The sequence below is a fragment of the Nyctereutes procyonoides genome, unplaced genomic scaffold, assembly GCF_905146905.1.
Source record: "Nyctereutes procyonoides isolate TBG_1078 unplaced genomic scaffold, NYPRO_anot_genome, whole genome shotgun sequence".
NCBI classification, from domain to species: Eukaryota; Metazoa; Chordata; class Mammalia; order Carnivora; family Canidae; genus Nyctereutes; species Nyctereutes procyonoides.
In genome coordinates this window covers 20,378,385-20,401,088 of record NW_026575036.1, presented here as the reverse complement: position 1 = coordinate 20,401,088, position 22,704 = coordinate 20,378,385, and the positions used below count along the sequence as shown (strand labels likewise).

The 22,704-nt window shown below is 37.8% G+C and overlaps 1 protein-coding gene across 1 annotated transcript in view; it reads left to right on the top strand.

The window, feature by feature from the left end:
* The window catches only part of GXYLT1 (glucoside xylosyltransferase 1), a 59,471-nt gene extending 38,088 nt beyond the window's left edge, over positions 1-21,383 (top strand). Inside the window, exons 7-9 of the mRNA XM_055318905.1 lie at positions 94-217; positions 547-719; positions 15,277-21,383. Of these exons, the coding sequence (XP_055174880.1) occupies positions 94-217; positions 547-719; positions 15,277-15,438 (459 nt within the window). The 3' untranslated portion in view covers positions 15,439-21,383. The remainder of the gene's footprint in view (positions 1-93; positions 218-546; positions 720-15,276) is intronic.
* The last annotated feature ends 1,321 nt before the right edge of the window (positions 21,384-22,704 follow it).

Genomic DNA, 22,704 nt, shown 5'->3' with positions numbered 1-22,704 from the left:
CTCTGTAATGCTAAGGGAAGAATGGGGAACTGTCATTTTGCTGTCATATTAAACATGAAAGCCTGAGGATCTTCTTAATGTATTTACCAACAGAATGACATGACAACTGTACGGCTGCGATGGGGAGATATGCTTATGCCATTGCTTAAAAAATACAAACTAAACATCACATGGGGGGATCAAGATCTGTTGAATATCATCTTTTTTCATAATCCAGGTAATCATTTAAATTCCTTTTATTCTTTGCATTTGTAAAAAAAAATCATTGATAATATATAGTCAAAATGAAGAAATGCATTTATTTTGGCTTATATTAATGATTATCACTGTATGTTTAAGACAGAGTAAAACTTTTCATTTTTTAATTTTTAAACTTTTCTTAATACTATTTTTGCAGAAAGGGATCTAAATGCCAAACATATTTTTCACTATTTTAAATCTTTTCCTGTAAGAGCTGTTTTTTAAACTGAAAGTTTTATAGAATGTTAATTCTGTATCTGTAGAATTAGGGTTATTTGCTTCATTATTTTATTTTTCTTCACATAGAAAGCCTTTTCGTTTTTCCATGTCAATGGAATTATCGACCAGATCATTGTATATATGGAAGCAATTGCCAGGAAGCAGAAGAAGAAGGAATCTTTATTCTTCATGGGAACAGAGGTGTTTACCATGATGATAAGCAACCAGCATTTAGAGCTATTTATGAAGCACTGAGAAATGTAAGAATGTGTTTTTTTGTTTTTTTTTTAACTTTTTATGTTGAAATTCTTACAAACTTAGAGAATTTGCAAGAATATACAAAGCAGTTCCATATCCTTTACTCATGTTCATTAATTATTAACATTTACTTCATTTGCTTTATCATTGTTTCTCTTCCAATATAGACATGTTTTATTCTGAACCATTTGAATGTAAGTTGCACACATCATGCTCTTTTGCTCCTTAAAGACTAGTGTGTTTTCACTAAGAACAGGGACATTGTCTTATTAACCACAGTATAGGTATCAAACTCAGGAAATGTAATATTGATATAATACTCTCCTGCGTCTTTATTCTATTTCGATGTAGAACAGTTTCTCAGTTTTTGTCTTTATGACATTGGTATTTTTGGAGAATAGAGGCTCTTTATCTTTTTTCTTATGAGAATGTTCTTCATATTGGCTTGTCTGATGTTTCCTTATGGTTAGGTTTGGGGTATCCCCACCATAAGCAAGATGAGGTTCTCAGGGTATCACTTTCACAGTCATCCTTTGTCTACCTGCCTTTAATTGGTGATGCTGCTTTTGATCATTCACTCAAAATGTTCAATTTCTCCACTATGTAGTAGTTTTTCCTCTTCTAAGCAGTCTGTGGGGAGACTCTTTAAAATCTTGTAAATAGGGGGATCCCTGGGTGGCTCAGCAGTTTAGTGCTTGCCTTTGGCCCAGGGCATGATCCTGGAATCCTGAGATCCAGTCCCACGTCGGGCTCCCGGCATGGAGCCTGCTTCTCCCTCTGCCTGTGTCTCTGCCTCTCTCTCTCTCTCTCTCTCTCTCTCTCTCTGTCTATCATGAGTAAATTTAAAAAATTAAAAATAGAAATTTAAAAAAAGGAAATAAAAAATAAAATCTTGTAAATACCCTCATCAAAATTTCCATGTTGCATTTAGCATCCATTATTAGTTCTTGTTTAAACCAGTCTTTACTATGGTAGTTGCAAATTAAGGATTGTCCAGCCCTAGTTTTCCTTCTCTGTACAACTTTGGCCATGAGGATTCTCCTGTAAGGAAGAGACATTCCCTTTTGCCCATTTATTGGTAGATACATTATCAGTAAGAAATCATTGATAGGTTTTTTTTTTCAGTGATTTTTTTTGTTCTAAAATAACATTTAATTAGAATAGTAAGCTATGAGCAATAGCAAATAAAATGTCTCATTCCAACAGTTTTTTAAGAGTTTGAAACCAAAGCATTTGCCCAGAAAGTTTTATGTATCTAGATCTCAGTCTGTACCTATCAGTTTCTTTTTAATTCATCTAATAAATGGCCTAGCCACAATGAGTTCAAACAAATATTTAAATTAGATGCCAATCTACTTAATTTTGGTTAAGTATTTATTTTGATTCATCTGTACTTTAGTACACTTGTGGATATTTTTCAAAGGGTAAAACAACTGCTATAGTACCATTTAATGATTTCATTAATATAAATTTATTTCGGAAGCCAGGTTTAAGATATGCTGAAACTGTTTCTGGGTCATCTGTTTTGGTTAACTCTCTGGTTTAGTATTATGATTGTATTTTTTTAATTTATTTTTTATTGGTGTTCAATTTACCAACATACAGAATAACCCCCAGTGCCCGTCACTCATTCACTCCCACCCCCCGCCCTCCTCCTCTTCTACCACCCCTAGTTCGTTTCCCAGAGTTAGGAGTCTTTATGTTCTGTCTCTCTTTCTGATATTTCCCACACATTTCTTCTCCCTTCCCTTATATTCCCTTTCACTATTATTTATATTCCCCAAATGAATGAGAACATACACTGTTTGTCCTTCTCCAATTGACTTATTTCACTCAGCATAATACCCTCCAGTTCCATCCACGTTGAAGCAAATGGTGGGTATTTGTCATTTCTAATGGCTGAGTAATATTCCATTGTATACATACACCACAGCTTCTTTATCCATCATCTTTCGATGGACACCGAGGCTCCTTCCACAGTTTGGCTATTGTGGACATTGCTGCTAGAAACATCGGGGTGCAGGTGTCCCGGCGTTTCATTGCATCTGTATCTTTGGGGTAAATCCCCAACAGTGCAATTGCTGGGTCGTAGGGCAGGTCTGTTTTTAACTCTTTGAGGAACCTCCACAGTTTCCCAGAGTGGCTGCACCAGTTCAGATTCCCACCAACAGTGCAAGAGGGTTCCCTTTTCTCCGCATCCTCTCCAACATTTGTGGTTTCCTGCCTTGTTAATTTTTCCCATTCTCACTGGTGTGAGGTGGTATCTCATTGTGGTTTTGATTTGTATTTCCCTGATGGCGAGTGATGCAGAGCATTTTCTCATGTGCATGTTGGCCATGTCTATGTCTTCCTCTGTGAGATTTCTGTTCATGTCTTTTGCCCATTTCATGATTGGATTGTTTGTTTCTTTGGTGTTGAGTTTAATAAGTTCTTTATAGATTTTGGAAACTAGCCCTTTATCTGATACATCATTTGCAAATATCTTCTCCCATTCTGTAGGTTGTCTTTTAGTTTTGTTGACTGTATCCTTTGCTGTGAAAAAGCTTCTTATCTTGATGAAGTCCCAATAGTTCATTTTTGCTTTTGTTTCTTTTGCCTTCATGGATGTATCTTGCAAGAAGTTACTGTGGCCAAGTTCAAAAAGGGTGTTGCCTGCATTCTCCTCTAGGATTTTGATGGAATCTTGTCTCACATTTAGATCTTTCATCCATTTTGAGTTTATCTTTGTGTATGGTGAAAGAGAGTGGTCTAGTTTCATTCTTCTGCATGTGGATGTCCAATTCTCCCAGCACCATTTATTGAAGAGACTGTCTTTCTTCCAGTGGATCGTCTTTCCTCCTTTATCGAATATTAGTTGACCATAAAGTTCAGGGTCCAGTTCTGGGTTCTCTATTCTGTTCCATTGATCTATGTGTCTGTTTTTGTGCCAGTACCACACTGTCTTGATGACCACAGCTTTGTAGTACAACCTGAAATCTGGCATTGTGATGCCCCCAGCTATGGTTTTCTTTTTTAAAATTCCCCTGGCTATTCGGAGTCTTTTCTGATTCCACACAAATCTTAAAATAATTTGTTCTAACTCTCTGAAGAAAGTCCATGGTATTTTGATAGGGATTGCATTAAACGTGTAAATTGCCCTGGGTAACATTGACATTTTCACAATATTAATTCTGCCAATCCATGAGCATGGAATATTTTTCCATCTCTTTGTGTCTTCCTCAATTTCTTTCAGAAGTGTTCTATAGTTTTGAGGGTATAGATCCTTTACCTCTTTGGTTAGGTTTATTCCTAGGTATCTTATGCTTTTGGGTGCAATTGTAAATGGGATTGACTCCTTAATTTCTCTTTCTTCAGTCTCATTGTTAGTGTATAGAAATGCCACTGACTTCTGGGCATTGATTTTGTATCCTGCCACGCTGCCAAATTGCTGTATGAGTTCTAGCAATCTTGGGGTGGAGACTTTTGGGTTTTCTATGTAGAGTATAATGTCATCGGCGAAGAGGGAGAGTTTGACTTCTTCTTTGCCAACTTGAATGCCTTTAATGTCTTTTTGTTGTCTGATTGCTGAGGCTAGGACTTCCAGTACTATGTTGAATAGCAGTGGTGAGAGTGGACATCCCTGTCTTGTTCCTGATCTTAGGGGAAAGGCTCCCAGTGCTTCCCCATTGAGAATGATATTTGCTGTGGGCTTTTTGTAGATGGCTTTTAAGATGTTGAGGAATGTTCCCTCTATCCCTACACTCTGAAGAGTTTTGATCAGGAATGGATGCTGTATTTTGTCAAGTGCTTCCTCTGCATCTAATGAGAGGATCATATGGTTCTTGGTTTTTCTCTTGCTGATATGATGAATCACATTGATTGTTTTACGGGTGTTGAATCAGCCTTGTGTCCCAGGGATAAATCCTACTTGGTCATGGTGAATAATTTTCTTAATGTATTGTTGGATCCTATTGGCTAGTATCTTGTTGAGAATTTTTGCATCCATGTTCATCAGGGATATTGGTCTGTAATTCTCCTTTTTGGTGGGGTCTTTGTCTGGTTTTGGAATAAAGGTGATGCGGGCCTCATAGAACAAATTTGGAAGTACTCCATCTCTTTCTATCTTTCCAAACAGCTTTAGTAGAATAGGTAAGATTTCTTCTTTAAACGTTTGATAGAATTCCCCTGGGAAGCCATCTGGCCCTGGACTTTTGTGTCTTGGGAGGTTTTTGATGGCTGCTTCAATTTCTTCCCTGGTTATTGGCCTGTTCAGGTTTTCTATTTCTTCCTGTTCCAGTTTTGGTAGTTTGTGGTTTTCCAGGAATGCATCCATTTCTTCTAGATTGCCTAATTTATTGGCGTATAACTGTTCATAATATGTTTTTAAAACCGTTTGTATTTCCTTGGTGTTGGTAGTGATCTCTCCTTTCTCATTCATGATTTTATTAATTTGAGTCTTCTCTCTTCTTTTTAATAAGGCTGGCTAATGGTTTATCTATCTTATTCTTTCAAAGAACCAACTCCTGGTTCTGTTAATCTGTTCCACAGTTCTTCTGGTCTCGATTTTGTTGAGTTCTGCTCGAATGTTTATTAACTCTCTACTTCTCCTGGGTGTAGGATCTATTTGCTGTTTTTTCTCTAGCTCCTTTATGTGTAAGGTTAGCTTTTGTATTTGAGTTCTTTCCAGTTTTTGAATGAATGCTTGTATTGCGATGTATTTCCCCCTTAGGACTGCTTTTGCTGCATCCCAAAGATTTTGAACGGTTGTATCTTCATTCTCATTAGTTTCCATGAATCTTTTTAACTCTTCCTTAATTTCCTGGTTGACCCTTTCATCTTTTAGCAGGATGGTCCTTAACCTCCACGTGTTTGAGGTCCTTCCAAACATCTTGTTGTGATTTAGTTCTAATTTCAAGGCATTATGGTCTGAGAATATGCAGGGGACGATCCCAATCTTTTGGTATCGGTTCAGACCCGATTTGTGACCCAGTATGTGGTCTATTCTGGAGAACGTTCCATGTGCACTTGAGAAGAATGTGTATTCAGTTGAGTTTGGATGTAAAGTTCTGTAGATATCTGTGAAATCCATCTGGTCCAGTGTATCATTTAAAGCTCTTGTTTCTTTGGAGATGTTGTGCTTAGAAGACCTATCAAGGGTAGAAAGGGCTACATTGAAGTCACCAAGTATAAGTGTAGAAAGGCTACATTGAAGTCACCAAGTATAAGTGTATTATTATCTAAGTATTTCTTCACTTTGGTTATTAATTGATTTATATATTTGGCAGCTCCCACATTCAGGGAATATATATTGAGGATTGTTAAGTCCTCTTGTTGGATAGATCCTTTAAGTATGATATAGTGTCCCTCTTCATCTCTCACTACAGTCTTCAGGGTAAATTTTAGTTTATCTGATATAAGGATGGCTACCCCTGCTTTATTTTGAGGACCATTCGAATGGTAAATGGTTCTCCAACCTTTTATTTTCAGGCTGTATGTGTCCTTCTGTCTAAAATGAGTCTCTTGTAGACAGCAAATAGATGGGTCCTGCTTTTTTATCCAGTCTGAAACCCTGCGCCTTTTGATGGGGTCATTAAGCCCATTCACGTTCAGAGTTACTATTGACAGATATGAGTTTAGTGTCATCATGATATCTATTCAGTCCTTGTTTTTGTGGATTGTTCCACTGAACTTCTTCTTAAAGGGGAATTTTAAGAGTCCCTCTTAAAATTTCTTGCAGAGCTGGTTTGGAGGTCACATATTCTTTCAGTTCCTGCCGGTCTTGGAAACTCCTTATCTCTCCTTCCATTTTGAATGAGAGCCTTGCTGGATAAAGTATTCTTGGTTGCATGTTCTTCTCATTTAGGACCCTGAATATATCCTGCCAGCCCTTTCTGGCCTGCCACGTCTCTGTGGAGAGGTCTGCTGTTACCCTAATACTCTTCCCCATAAAAGTCAGGGATTTCTTGTCTCTTGCTGCTTTAAGGATCTTCTCTTTATCTTTGGAATTTGCAAGCTTCACTATTAGATGTCGAGGTGTTGAACGTTTTTTAATGATTTTAGGGGGGGATCTCTATTTCCTGGATCTGAATGCCTGTTTCCCTTCCCAGATTGGGAAAGTTTTCAGCTAGGATTTGTTAACTTCCCATTAACTTCACTCGTTCTTCCACCTCGTTAACCCTCGTCGTTAGGACTTCTAGTTTGGATTGTATCTCATTCAATTGATTTTTAATTTCTGCCTGATTGGATCTAAATTCTGCAGTCATGAAGTCTCGTGAGTCCTTAATGCTTTTTTCTAGAGCCACCAGTAGCTGTATAATAGTGCTTCTGAATTGGCTTTCTGACATTGAATTGTAATCCAGATTTTCTAACTCTGTGGGAGCGAGGGCTGTTTCTGATTTCTTTGAGGTGAGGTTTTCTTTCTAGTCATTTTGCTCAGGGCAGAGTGTCCAAAAACAAGTTGTATTGGGAAAAGGAGAAAAAGAGAGGAGAGAAAGAAGGAAAGAAAAGAGAAAAAGAAAAAAGAAAGAAAAAAGAAGAGAGAGAGAAAGAAAAAGAAAGAAAGGGGAAAAAAGGGGGGATGGGGGAAACAAACAAATCAAAAAGAAAAAAAAAAACAAAAACCACGGCGGAGTATCTTCTGAATCTGTAGACTTTAAGTCCCTTGACTTCCCCTGGAACTGGTCCGTCCAGCTGGTCTTCTGGGGGAGGGGCCTGCTGTGCTGATTTTCAGGTGTTAGCACTTGGGGGAGCTGCTCTGCCCCTGCCTGCTGCAGGGCTCAGCGGGGGTTGTTTACCCCGTGAGGCCCCAGGAGGAACAGCCCCAGTGGCGGGGCCAGCTCTGCAGCCCTGGAGTCAGCCCCCGCAGTGACTCCGGGGCTCTCCGTCTGCAGGGCCTGGAGGCTCCGGGGCGGGGCCGCTGATCTGCTCAGCTCGGGGCAGGAGCGTCCTTGCTGTCCTGGGCCCTCCCGGCCTCTGCCTGTCCCGGGGGAGGCCGGATCCTGGGCTGTGTCCCGGCGCCCTGTGCTCCGGGGCCTGCGCTGTGGGATTCGCGCTCCCGCCCCGCAGCCCCCTCCGCGGAGCCGCCGCCCGAGCCCCTCCGAGCTGCTCCGGTCGGTCCCGCCGTGCGCGCTGCAGCCCTTAGGGAGCTCGGCGCACTCTCCCGGGGCGCAGGTGTCTGTTAGTGTCCCCGGGAGCCCGAGGGCATCCCCGCCCTCCTGGGTCCTGCTCCAACTCCCTGCGAGCCCCTTTCCGCCCGGGAAGGTTGGTGCAGCTCCTGCTCCTCCGGGACGGGGCTCTCCTGTCCTGGGGACACTCGCCCCGGCCTCAGCCCGGCTCCTCGCGGGGCCCCTCCCCCTCGGAGGCCTTTTGTTCCTTTATTTCTTTTTCCCCGTCTTCCTACCTTGATAGAAGCGCGAACTCTTCTCACTGTAGCGTTCCAGCTGGTCTCTCTTTACATCTCAGGCCGAATTCGTAGATTTTCAGGATGATTTGAAGCTTATCTAGGTAATTTGGTGGGGACAGGTGATTCGGGGACCCTGCTCTTCCACCATCTTGCCCCTCCTCCTCTTTTTTCAGTGATTTATAATGCATTATTTATGTTTTTTTCTTTTTTAAGATTTTATTTATTTATTCATGAGAGACCCAGAAAGAGAGAGAGAGAGGCAGAGAACCAGGCAGAGGGAGAAGCAGGCTCCATGCAGGGAGCCCGACATGGGACTCGATCCCGGGTCTCCAGATCAGGCCCTGGGGTGAAGGCCGCGCTAAACCGCTGAGCCACCCGGGCTGCCCAGCATTATTTATGTTGATGAAGTTGTTTCCAATTTGGCCATTGGAGTCCCTTTTATAAAACTCATGTTCTCATCTGACATATTCCCTTCATTATTTTGAGTGCCTCTTCATTATCTTTTTCAACAAAATATGCTAGGCTCAAAATGTTTTACTTTCCTTGCCCTAGCCCTGAAATTAACTGTCAGAGGAGCTCTAGTTTCTTTTAGAGGGCTCTGAGTGCTAGTCATGCTTATTGCTACAAGGATGTCTTCACTTCTGAGGCCCTTCAGTGACAGAGCTAGGAAATATAAATACACAGTACACATACATATAAAAACAATCATGTACTTAGACTGATACCTCCAGTTCTATTCCCCCAAGGCTCTTCCTGCTTTCTCCTACTCAGTTTTGGTAGTTTTTGTGTTTCTAGGAATTTATTCATTTCTTCCAGATTGCCCAGTTTATTGGCATATAATTTTTCGTAATGTTTTCTTATGCTTATTTATATATCTGTGGTGTTGGTTGTGTTCTCTCCTTTCTTTCATAATTTTATTTATTTGGGTCTTTCTCTTTTTGATAAGTCTGGCCAGAGGTTTATCAGTTTTATTAATTCTTTCCGAGAACCAGTTCTTAGTTTTGTTGATCTGGTCTACTATTTTTTTGTTTATTTCTGCTCTGGTCTTTATTATTTCCCTTTCTGCTGGCTTTAGGCATTATTTACTGTTTCTTTTCTAGCTCCTCTAAGTGTCAGGTTAGGTTGTATATTTGAGACTCCTTACTTCTTGAGGTAGGCCTGTATTGCAGTTTACTTCCCTCTTAGGACTTGTCTTTACTGCAACCCAACTGTTTTGGACTGTTGTGTTTTCATTTACATTTGCTTCCATGTATTTTTTAAATTTCTTCTTTATTTCCTGGCTAACCCATTCATTCTTCAGTAGGGTGTTCTTTAACCTCCTAGTATTTGTGGTCTTTCCAATTTTTTTTTTTTTTTTTGTGATTGACTTCAAGATTCATAGCGTTGTAGTCTGAAAATACGCATGGAATGATCTTGATCTTTTTGTACTTGTTGAGGGCTATTTGTGACCCAGTATGTGGTCTATTCTGGAAAACGTTCAACATGCACTCAAAAAGAATGCCAATACCCATTTAATTAAGTCTATCTTTAACCCAAAGATTTGAGATACTATCATATACTAGAGCTCCATTTTCAATTTCTGAATTTTCTGTTTTGTTCCATCGATCTATCTGTGTACTAATGCCATACTATTTTAGTTATAAAGGTGTTGTACTGTGTTTTAATAACTGGTACAGTTACTCCCATTTCAGAGCCTACTATTAGTGTTTTCCTAGCTATTGTATATTTACTTTTTTACATATATTAACTCATTTAACTACATAAAAAACTTTGTATTTTTATTGGGAGTGAATCAGTTTCTTGTATTGACTTAGGAGCTGCTGACATTTTGATGGTGTTGAGACGTTTGGTTGTTGAGACATCTTAAGAACATGGGCTATCTTTCCATTTGTGTCTTTTGGGAATATTTAATAGATTTCTTAATTTAAACTTTGAAAATATCTTATGTTTATGCTTAGGTATTTTATCTTGTTGCCTTTGTAAATGGGGTTTCCTCTTTTTAGCATCTGCTTTATATTGAGTTTGAGAAAATTATGCTGCTCCTTTCCCACTTTTGCCCAAGATAGCTGTTCTTCTTTTGTATTTCCTTGTTCTTACCATCCTTTTGTGTAGTTAAGGTGGGTTGACAGGGAGAGATGACTATGCTTTACATACCTCTAGTTTGATGCATGAACCAGGTATCCATGAATGTGTTGCAGACCAAAACTTAGGGCAAATCCAAATGAAGATTGGATTTATGATTTTGCTTAATGAGCTATATTCCTCATTGTCTATGCAGTTAATTCTCTGATACCTGGGGAGAAGTGTATGTGATCACATATCTCTCATGCAGATGGACTCTTTGTTTTGCTAGACTGTGCCTTATCTTATGTGGACATGAAGACAGAACATAAATAATAGGAGAGAGCTAGTTTGATTTAAGTATGGGAGTCAGGAGAAGAGCTGATTACCTCTATTTTATAGATTCTTGTTCTTTTTATTGCTAATGACTGGTCTAGTACAACCTCATTAATAGGAATGAGGATGAAAATATTTAACTATAATACATTGTGGCAGAGACTCTACTAGAACTGTAAGAGTATAAGAGCTTTGTTTGCCTTGAAAGGCCAGGGAAAGCCTTGTACCTCACTCAGAGGAAGCCTTTGAAGTATGCCTTGAATGAGGAAGAGTTTTCCAGGAGCAGGGTCTATCTGGACAGAGTACTGCCTGAGAAAAAGGCTGAGGGATTTTCAAAACAAAAAACACTTTTTTCATGAAAAGTCTTGGAGAGTTCAGGTGTGGAGCTCCATGCCTGAGTTCATTTGGAGTAGAGTGCTAGGTAAAGGTAGGCAGTGGTTGGGCTGGGATCAATGTGGTAATGATATGTTGTGTTACGGTGATCTGCAATGATAAGGAATTGAAATTTTTTCCTGGAAATCAGTATTTCTCAAACTTGGTGGTAGACAAAGTGCTAATGGCATTGTAGGCTACCATTTTGTGTATTATTTGCTAAGTTTCTTCTCCTGTAAACTTGACAGATAGTTTCTGTATAATCAGTTTATCATGATATAGCTACACTCACTGAAGAATTATAAAATTTAGTGTTGATGTTCATTTTAATATAGCAGACCTTATATGCCCCCAGAAATCAATTTTGTCTATTAATAATGCTATATCATGGGTTGTCAAAAGGTGATAAAAATGAAGAAAAGTACTTTTGGGGTTCTGAGACTGCAGAATAGGAAAGAAATGGATTCCTATAAAAATATGACTTCTTTGTTTCCTTTGAGCATTAAGAAAAATCCATTATTAAGGAATTAAATTTCACTATTTTTATCTAATCTTTTCTTTGATCTTTGTAAATGTATACCTTTAAATAGCTGAGTTATGGCTTTTAGCTGACTAATTACACTTGATTTAAAAAAAATCTTTTAAAATGATTTCAAAAACTGAACTGATTATTTATTTGTTTTGAATCTGTATTAACTATAGCTATATCTTTCCATTTTTCAATTTAATGAAGTTAATCAGTCTTTTATGGTGCTCTTGGTTAGTGTTTTTATCTTCTTATCTATAATTCAACGGGATGTGTAATTTTTAAAAGCAATGTATGCAGACAAGGGTATTTATGCAAGTTTCAGACAGAAGCTTAGTCATAGCCATCGAATGCAATGAACAATATGAATTATAAAGGATATGAACCATCTTTAAAATGTAAATGCATGGCTGTGACTTCCAGCAAATCAAGTTTTACAGTCCATACATATTTGTTAAATATTAGTTGTTGAGTGAATACAAATATTAAGATTAAAAATTGCTAATGCAAAATGGAAACAAAACATTTTATTGCTCTATAAGGTATTTTCTGCTTCATGTATATCATTCTGAATTACATTTCTTGGTGGTTCTGTATTAACTTTGATTTACTTCACATCCTGCTTATATTTGCATAACTATCTCCGCAGGGGAGTCTCCCTGTTTCCCTCCTGTGCTAAGGTGGTGTCCCCCACCTCCCCACCCTGCCCTTATCCGTTCCAAGCCCCCTAGTGGATGTCTGAAGCTACAGATAGTACTGAACCCTATATGTACTATGTTTTTTTTCTATTCATACATATCTATGATAAAATTTAATTTATAAATTAGACACATAAGAGGTTAAGAACAATAATTAATAATGAAGTAGAATAGTTACAACAATATATTGTAATAAAAGTTCTGTGAGGGATCCCTGGGTGGCGCAGCGGTTTGGCGCCTGCCTTTGGCCCAGGGCGCGATCCTAGAGACCCGGGATCGAATCCCACGTCAGGCTCCCGGTGCATGGAGCCTGCTTCTCCCTCTGCCTATGTCTCTGCCTCTCTCTCTCTGTGACTATCATAAATAAATAAAAATTAAAAAAAATAAAAAATAAAAAAATAAAAGTTCTGTGAATGTGGCCCCTCTCAAAGTAGTTTATTGTCCTATACTCATCCTTCTTGTGACAATGTGAGATGATAAAATGCCTGCGTAATGAGATGAAGTGAGGTGAATGATGTAGGCATTGTAACATAGAGTTAGGCTACTGTTGACCTTGTCACAATATGTCAGGAGGAGGATCATCAGCTTCCAGACTGCAGTTGGCTGCAGGGAACTGAAACAATGGAAAGTGAAATAGTGGTTTTAGGGTATGCTGTTGTACCTTCTTGTATGTAGTTAGCTCTCAGCATTTGTTGGATTGAACTGCCATTCTACCATATTTTTAAAACATGTTCAATTCTTTGAAAATGCCTCAGATTATCTAACTGGCCATTTTAACTAGCTCAGTACTTATTCTCTGCCTTTCAACTGACAGTCTTATATATAAAGCATGACCTTCTTAAAAGTTTGTATGCTGGGTACTGTGCCAGTGAAGGAGTGATTAACTCCTCCCTTTTCCTGACTCAGGAAGGGCATCTCAGAAGTGCTGACATTTGAACTGAGCTATAAGAATGAGTACCAAGCAGAGAAGGAAAAGTGAAGATGAGTCAGGCATTGCATGCAGTGTGGAAAGAGGCCTGCAGTCAGGTGAGGCCACATGTGGCTTCTGGGAAGGGCAATACCTAGATGCAAGTTATGTCCTGCACAGCTCTGCTATAGATTATGTGAATGGCATTGCTTAGTAAGAAAAAGATGATAATTTAGTCTTCCCATTATTATCAGCCTCTCAATGACAATTGCGCAAGAATGTTTCTTGTATACATTGAGATATTACTTGACAGAGTCACTTGATAGAGGTGATAAACCTTGATAGAGTCTGCCTATTTCAACATGGCTGCCACTTTTAACCCCAAATACATTTTAAGTGTGTCTGTGTATAGTATTTAAAAAGTCTAGCTTTTAATAGTTTTCCCAGATACCTATGCACCAGTTAGTTTTATTTTCATTACATTTTTCCTAGTCAAGCATCCTTTTTTTTTTTTTAATCTTTTCTTTTTTAAGATTTTATTTATTTATTCATGAGAGACAAAGAGAAAGAGAGGCAGAGACATAGGCAGAGGGAGAAGCAGGCCCCATGCAGGGAACCCAATGGGGGACTCGATCTCAGGACTCCAGGATCATGCCCTGAGCTGAAGGCAGGCGCTCAACCGCTGAGCCACCCAGGCGTCCCTAATCTTTTTTTTTTTTCCTTAAGATTTTATTTATTTAATAGAGCACAAGCAGGGAGAGGGAGAAGCAGTCTCCCCGCTGAGCAGGGAGCCCAGTGGGGGGCTCCATCTCGGGACCCTGGGATCATGACCTGAGTCAAAGGCAGATGCTTAACTGACTGAGCTACCCAGGCACTCCTTTTTTTTTTTAAATCTTAACAAGTTTATCTTCAGTGTATCTGATTGAGTTTTAAGTCACCCCAAAGAGTGATGGTTTCAGCCAGTTAATGATCATAGTTTTCTTTCTAAAGAGAGACTGAGATTCAGCATCTCTTTATATCTTTACATTGATAAAAGCCATGTTACAAATTATCGTCTAAGTTCATCCTGTTCTCCAAAGATTGGCTATGGCTTTTCCCATAGACTCACTTACTTGTGATTCCAGTGGCACTTTCCTTTCCTCTCCCTCAGTGTCATGGTAGTGAACCTTGGGGAAACCCTCAAGTCATTTTGAGCCCTCTGAGATTTTAGGTTCTGCATTTCCTTCAGGAGCTTCCTTTTTTCACTGATTCCAAACACATAAAATGTTCTATTTTTAAGCCCTATCTATCTTCCTAATTGAAAATATGTCTAATTGCAAATGCCAAATCAAAAAGTATAGCTGGTTGAAAATACTAAAATCACAAGCTATTTTGCAAAATATATTTTCTGGGATATTATATATTTCACAGTAAAAAAGGATTCTGGTCAAAATATATTTTGGAACTAATGAGCCAAACAACATTCAGCAACATGTGTTTTTCATTTTACTGTTTATAGCTTTTCATGTGTTGGTGTGAGTTCCCATGAAGAGTGCACGGTGTGTAGCAGCTCTCAGATGAATTTACCTGTGGGACCACTTTGTGTAGTTAAGGCTCTTTGGGAAACCCTGAACTGTGCTGTCGTTTTGTCTTCTTCCACTTTATGCCTCTCTCTCAGTTCTTTGTAGTCCAGCCTCAACACTTAACGGAGTGATTTTTGGCTTTCCTTTTTTTTTTTTTTTAATTTAAAAAATTTTTTTTTTTTATTTATGATAGTCACACACACACAGAGAGAGAGAGAGAGAGAGAGGCAGAGACATAGGCAGAGGGAGAAGCAGGCAGAGGGAGAAGCTCTCCATGCACTGGGAGCCCGACGTGGGATTCAATCCTGGGTCTCCAGGATCGCGCCCTGGGCCAAAGGCAGGCACTAAACTGCTGTGCCACCCAGGGATCCCTGTTTTTTGGCTTTCCTTAAGTGTCTCTCAGATACCTTCAGAGCTTTCGATCATCATCTCCTACCAGTCAGTGTCTCTGGGCCTTCTTTGCCCTTGCACATGCTTTTGCCTTGGCTTGGAATGCTGTTCCTCTATTAGCTCTTCTTAGAAAAACTTTCCCTAATGCCCCCTGTGATTTACTGTGACTTTCTCCATCCTCTCATGTGAGATCATAATTCACTGAAAATATTTGTTGAGCTTATGTACTTTTTGTGAGACTAAATGAAAGTTGTCAATATTGAAGAAGTTGTTTGGAGTATAATTGAGTTTTCATATATATATCTTTGTCTTTTTTCTTTCTCTAGTGTTCTTTTAAAGATGACAACATCCGTTCCTTATTAAAACCTTTAGAACTGGAACTACAAAAGACAGTCCATACTTACTGTGGAAAAATTTACAAAATATTTATCAAACAGCTAACAAAAAGCATACAAGATCGTTATGATAGACCACCAAAGGAAAGGTGATCCTCGGTGACCATTACATCAAATGAATTAAAACAACAAAATGTCAGAGGACATGTGTGAAGGAATAGTCTTGGATGAAGTGTTCAGGAAGGAATTATTTATGTTCAGAATAATTGTCTTTCCTGAAGAAGTTAATGAGCATATATTTATGTAATGAAGAATAAGTTAACGTCTTGGACCCCAACAAGAAGACGTTTTTGATCTCTGATGTTTTGTAATGTTATTTGCTGTCAGTCCAGTATTGGTGAAAATATTATTGAATGATTTGTACCCTACAGACTTTGGTTCACTCTTCTGCAGTAAGTAGGAACAGTAGGGGTGTATGGACAGAGAAAATGTACCTCATACACAGTGAAAACACTCAAACTGTGAGTATAGCAATAATTTTATGTCAGCACTAACCTCACTTTAAATGTGTGACAAAAAGTTTACAGGAGCAGAACAGGTTCTGTTTCTAAAGCAATGTGATGTAACCGATGTAACTATTGACAATCGATGTGTGCCTTTATACATTTCATCTCTGTTTTAAAATATTCCTGTGACAATCATGTTTAAAATTAGATTATAAGTAAGCTGCACATTTAAAATTGAGCTGTATAAGAAAGTGGGAAAACCATAAAAATGTTGAAGTTTTAGTCTGTGTGTGTTTGTGAAATGTAGTATTTTCGTTTGTATATGCTAACCTGTCTTGCCAAAACTCAGATCTGAGATTGTTAAACAGATATTTTTGGAAATTTTCATCACTTTAAGTGAAAATTTTCAGCTTTACTGGGCATTCTGGAAGCAAAAAATATGCTGATCATAAAGTGAGAACCTAACTAGAATACTTAGATGATTGTGGAAAATGTGATGGACCAAAAGGCATAAGCTATATAAACTTCCTGTGAACAGTAATTTTAGTTACAATGAAGCAGAAAAAAGTGGTCCATTTAAACTTTTTTCTTCTACCTCAGAATGGCTTTGCAAGATACTTTTGAAGAAGCAAAATGTAGAGAGCCTTACTTTAAGTCAGATAACTTTCATGGATGATTTGGGTTAAGAAGATTGTTGTATCTGGGTATAGAAAAAGTAGTTTTGATTGGGTTAATGTGCATATCTTCCTTTTTTTGAACATCACTTAAGACATTTTTTTTTTAATCTTGAAGATAAGAAAAATATTACTTCGTGTTCTTGACTGCTCTCTAACTGTAGATTCTGAGTACTTAGCATGTACTGTGCTGTGGCATGTATATCTCATTTTACTAAGTGCTGTATGGGTTATTCTTCTTTTTCCTTTTTGATATTTTAATGCTTAAATAGAGAAGGAAAAATCATGAAGGGGAAAAAAAAAACCACTTCTATGAAAATAGTGGTGATCGGCTTTATATATAAAGGTAGAGTACCCTCTGTGGAGACATGGCATATGCAGAAAGACATGGCCAGTACAGCTGTCCCCTATCTTTTGCAGTTCAGTCAGGGCAAATTGAGAGAGAAATGTGTAAAAAAGGCAAATTAGAAGTTGATAACCAGCCCAGCACTCTTCGAACAGATGCGTCTAGAGAACACAATCTGTATGTTCTTGGCAGAATGCCATAGTGAATATAAGAACTTGTGAACTGTGCTGAAATTGATTTTACTGAGTAGAAAATGAGAATCCTAGAATTTTGAAGTTTGGAGGGTATATATAAGATCATTTGTAATGGTCCCCAAAAGAGAACTTTGCCTGTCTATATTAGACTCTTGTGGGGAGCTTGTTGAGCATGGATCTCTGGGCTTTACCTTAGACTTCTTGTGCACTGTGTCTGCAAACTTTTTTTTTAATGAAGAGATTTTAAAACTACACCAAAGTAGAACAGTACATTGGTACTCATCACCCAGATCAGACACTTAAATATCTTACCATATTTGTATCATCTATTCTTTTTTCCTTTGCTGAAGTATTTTAAAGAAAATGCCAGAAAGCCTGTTATTTCACCACTATGAGTACTTTGGTAACTACAATGACATCATGCCTCCTTTGACTTCATTTATTATCCATTGCTAAGCAAATTTCCTTAATTGTCTCCACTGTTAGAATTAGGGTGCAAAAAAAAGTCATCTTATGATTCTATTTTTAATAAGCATCTCAGATGATTTTGATATCAGCTAGTTTGGGAACGACTAGGAATCATTTTGCCAACTTGAAGGTTGAAGTTAGGATAACAATTCTTGGCACAGTTGGTAGATTATAAATGTGATTCTGAAATATTAGAGGAATTGGAGTTATTGTTAAGATATGAATTTATATTATTAGTAAGTTTCTTAGGTTTAATTTTCTCAGTGAACAGAGAATCACAGCCCCAGGGGCTCTACTAGAATGGATTGGGGCTATGTAGAGTATGGTCATGATTTACTCCAACTGGACTTTATATTCTGGTCTCATGTTGTCAGACTTTCCACATTATGGGTCAGTTAGAAGGTTCTTCATCTGGTTTATTCAGACCTGACTTAATTAGGCATTTTACCATAAATTGGGATATGGTGAAAACTTTCTACTTCAGGACTGTATTTACCTAAGATTTAGGATATCATAGAAAATCTGTAACAGTAGAAAATGAGTTTTCTGAATTTATCTTTAGATAAGGTAACTTTGTCTTTGAGAATTCTTTAATAAGAGATGCAATTCTCAGCATTAATGAGGATTAAGTTATAGAACAACTTAGAGAACATATTATATTTCTTTTCATAAAACAGTATATCTATGCAGTTCTTATAAATTACATTATATATTCTTTGAGTCCTTGTGTTAGAACAATTCTGACCTCAGAACTATCTCTGGGCTACAGTATTACCAAAGCGGAATGACTTTAAAATATAGTCAAATTTCATTTATATGAAGTAGCCATCTTAAAAGAATTTGGAAACCTTTAGAAAATATATTATGATTTAGATTTTAAAGCAATACATACCCCCCCCCCCCGTGAAGAATAGTTCATAATGTATAAGGTAACCCCGTTATCTTTTGGATACTTTAGAAACTGAAAGAACATTATCATTTAGTCATTACTCTTTCATCTTCCTCCTGTCACATGTTACTGGTATAATGGCAAGGAAACCAGGCTGTGTATTATATTTGGATTCTTCTCTTGGTTTGGGGCCTCAGGCATATCCTTTCACCTTCTCTGTGCCTTAGGTTTGTAAACAATATGCTCTTCGAATCTCATGAGTCTCAGAAGTCATAAATCAGGACATTTTTGTGATTCAACAGAGTGAATGGATTTGAATGCATTCTGCATGGCTAATACATGCCACATGAGCCACTAGTGTTGAAGTTCTGTTTTGCCATGTTGCCTTCTATACAGATTATTCTGTTTCCTTAGTAAGGTGAATGTTTTCTGACAGGTATTATATCTCCAGTAAGAATTTGTTTATATTATGTAAGGAGGAGTTTTTAAAGAAGAGAAAGCAGAGAAGAAAGGAGTGATTATAAATGAATGATCAAAAATAAAAGGAAGGAAAAAAGAGCAAGTGAGAAAAGTGGGGAAAGAGAAGGGAATAAAAGTGAGAATGGCAAAAGGCAGAGTAAGAGAAAAGATGGAATGAGAGTGGGAAAATCGAGAAGTGGAGGTGGAGAGAAATGCAGTGGAAACTGTCACTTTTTGAGTTGTAGCCCCCCACCCTGTGCCACTGTCTGCCTGCCCTCTGTTTTCAGTTGGCAAGGCCCTCTGGGCTCAGGAAGGGTAGTGGCTTTTATGGAGGCAGGCAGCATAGTTTGATTTGTCAATTAATACTGTTCTGGTCATTCTGCTCACTGATCTAAATTTAGTGATAATGATTCAACATTGTATTTCTTTACTGGATCCCAGTTTGTGAGCTAAGACCTACAGAAACACGACAACAAATAACCCTCCTTTGTAATGTCCTTTTGGTCATGCCAGTTGTTGGATTATGCAAGACTGACCACATGGATTCACAGGGGAGGCCGAGGTGGAAGGGAGGGCTTGGTTAGGTCTGAAGGGGTTCCTGGAATCTATTACAGAAGTTTTCCAGATGATACTGATAGGAAGCCAGATTTGGGAATCACTGCCTTGAATAGCAGCCTATACAATAAATCACATCTATTGATTCCCCAGTAGGCATACTTTCAGTAGAACTGTTATTTATAAATAGATTCAAGAGAATAGGAGACAGGAGAAACACATTGACGAGAAAAGCCTGGAAAGAAACTATTCCGTGTCTTTCAGAAGTTTGTATTGTAAGTAATAAATACCTTAGTAATCAGAACATCTTTGAAGTGTTTTAGAAAGATCCTGGATTTGTGTTGTTGTTTTAAAAGACTTTTTTGGTTCCTTAGAGTAAATAGAGAAGGATAGTAGTGGTGCAATATGTCAGGTATGGGGCCAGTTATCCATTTATTAAATGTACTTTTAAGTGTCTTAAAACAAGTTGCCTTATTGCATTTTAATATTTAATAAAAGTAGATTTAATAATGATTTGTACTGTAACAGTTATCCTTTTTTACATTGCCAAAGCAACCCTTTTTTTGCCTCTTAAAGTCTGGCTAAGTTGTTCTGATGTTTGTTCTTTCCTAATTCACTGAACATGAAACCAGATTTCTAAAACCAAGTTATATAAACTTAAGTCTAAGAGGTGGCACAGGAATTTTTTTTTTAAACCAGAAGTGAATATGATGTTAATTCAAATATCTAGAAATTACAGAACCATGAGAAGAATGTGGAATAGCATGTTAGACTAGTCACAATTTAAAATTGATCAAAATAAATGTCAAATTTACTTTTAAATGGAAAACAATGTATTGTTACCTCATCTCTACCAATAATTCCAAATGTCTCCTGGGATTATTTCTTTAGAATTTTGTATAAACTCAGTATTCAGACAAAAGAGTGCCTTTGCAAAAATAGGGGGAAAAAAAAGAAATGAAAATTTCTCTTACTACCAATACTGTGAATGCTATTTGGAAGGTCTATGGTCAGATATTTTAGTATCAAACTGAAGAACTGATGTGGAGGGACGCCTGGGTGGCTTAGCGGTTGAGCATCCGCCTTTGGCTCAGGTCATGTTCCTGGGGTCCTGGGATCGAGTTCCACGTTGGGCTCCCCGCAGGAAGCCTACTTCTCCCTCTGCCTGCATCTCTGCCTCACTCTATCTCTGTGTCTCTCATGGATAAATAAAGAAAATCTTAAAAAAAAAAAAAAAGAATGGATGTGGAGCCTTTGCTTATGTTTAGTTAATATATACAATCTGAATTTGTAAGCATATTCACACACATAATACCATAGCAACTCCTTTAAAACATGAAGAGAACACAAGAGTGTTATATTCCATTTAAAAAGTAAATTGACTTTGACTATGATAGTAAATAGCTGTTTTCAACTTTGTGTAAAATCTCTTCAGGGAATATTGGAATGTCGTGCAAAAATATTCAGGGCTTCTTGTTTACCTATAGACTATGTCATCCATTCAAGACTTAGCAGAACCCACATGCATAATGTGCATTGTCATCAGTGTCTGGGAGCTGGACCAAATGGTTTTTGATGGATGTTATACCAGAAGATCTGTGAAGGAGATGGTGGTTTGCACCTGTTCCTGAAATCAGAAACTGGAAAAGGTTGCAGGTGTTTCCATTTTTCACAGGCATTTTGCATAAAGATACTAATATTTTGAGTAGTTAATGGTTTGAAAGCTGCAGGAAATCCTATTGGTGTACTGTGATGTGTAGAAATTACTTCCTTTAAACTGCCTTTTACCTTAAAATGTTATGATTTTAGGATAATTTGGATATCTTCCTCCAAGTATTTTGTGTATCTTAAAATTTATTAAAGGGGAATAAGATTATAGACTTGGATGTAATCTGAGAATAACAGAAAGTTGCTTTGTTCTGTATTGGGAGAGTTCAGTTCATTTTTTCTTGAGAACCTGTATTCCTGTTGCTAAATAAACATGTACTCCATAAATATTTAATTTCTTCAAGTTGTGTGTCTGAATTATTCTAGCAATCAGAAACAATTTTAGAATCTTTAGGATTGGGATGCTTGATAACCAGGAGCCTGGGCAGTGGGCAGTTTCTGGAGTTGGGTATTTCTGCAGCTGAACAATGTCGTCAGGAACCTGGGTCCTATTTTTCCATTACCGTTCTCTCCATATGGGCTTGATCTCTCACCTCATGGCCACAAAGTGACGGCTAACATCTGGATTGCAATGACAACCAGAGGTAGAAATATGTCTTTTCTGTAAGTGGAAGGTTCTACTTGCTCTCATTGCCATAATAATATCTGTGCCTAAAACAGTCACTTTGCAAAGGTGATAAAACTAACAGTTGCTCAGACCATGAAGATTTGCTCAAACTTAAAGATGGCTTTCCCTTGAAGAATGGCTGCTCGGAGGAAAGGAAACACATCAGGTTATGTTAGAAGGTGGTGGGGTAGAATTTTCCTTGTCAATACATTAGATCCACCTCATTTTTTATAGCTACATATTTCATAGTAATGTACTTATGGAGAGGTTAGCACACAGACTTCTGAAATATAAATGCATAAGTAATGAGTTTTAACTTCACAGTATATAACCACTTTGCCCATTTTGCTAGTTAAGTGTAATTTAATTTGCTCTAAGGGGCATTAAATTGTGGACAAAAAGCCTGGTATACCTCAGGCATCAAAGTAAATGGCAAATTGTTAAAGTTTTTAATAGGATCTTTGAATTTTATTTAGATTATGAAATTATCAAGATAGCTTCTATGTCATTTTACAGACAAAATGTAGTCTTGAAAAACAAGCTATTTTCTTTCATCCAGCCTCATCTTCTATTTCACCCATCCCGCCCCCACACATCCCTTGGGTAACCATCAGTTTGTTCTCTATAGTTAATATTCTGTTGCTTGGGTTGTCTCTTTTTTTTCCTTTGCTCACTTGTTTTGTGTCTTAAATTCTACATATGAGTGAGATCATACGGTATTTGCCTATCCTGACTGACTTTTTTCGCTTAGCATCATACTTTCTAGTTCTATCCATGTTGTTGCAAAATATATTTTTTTGATTAAAAGATGATCATTTTTGTATAGTTAATACTAGTAAAATAATATTTTTGTGAGACTGATCTGTCTGAATATTGTTCCTTTAGGGTTACTCTACCTTTACATTATTTTTTAAAAAAATATTTTGAGTAGTCAAGTTTATTTTTTAATTTTTTTTTTTTTTAATGATAGTCACAGAGACAGAGAGAGAGGCAGAGACACAGGCAGAGGGAGAAGCAGGCTCCATGCACCGGGAGCCCGATGTGGGACTCGAT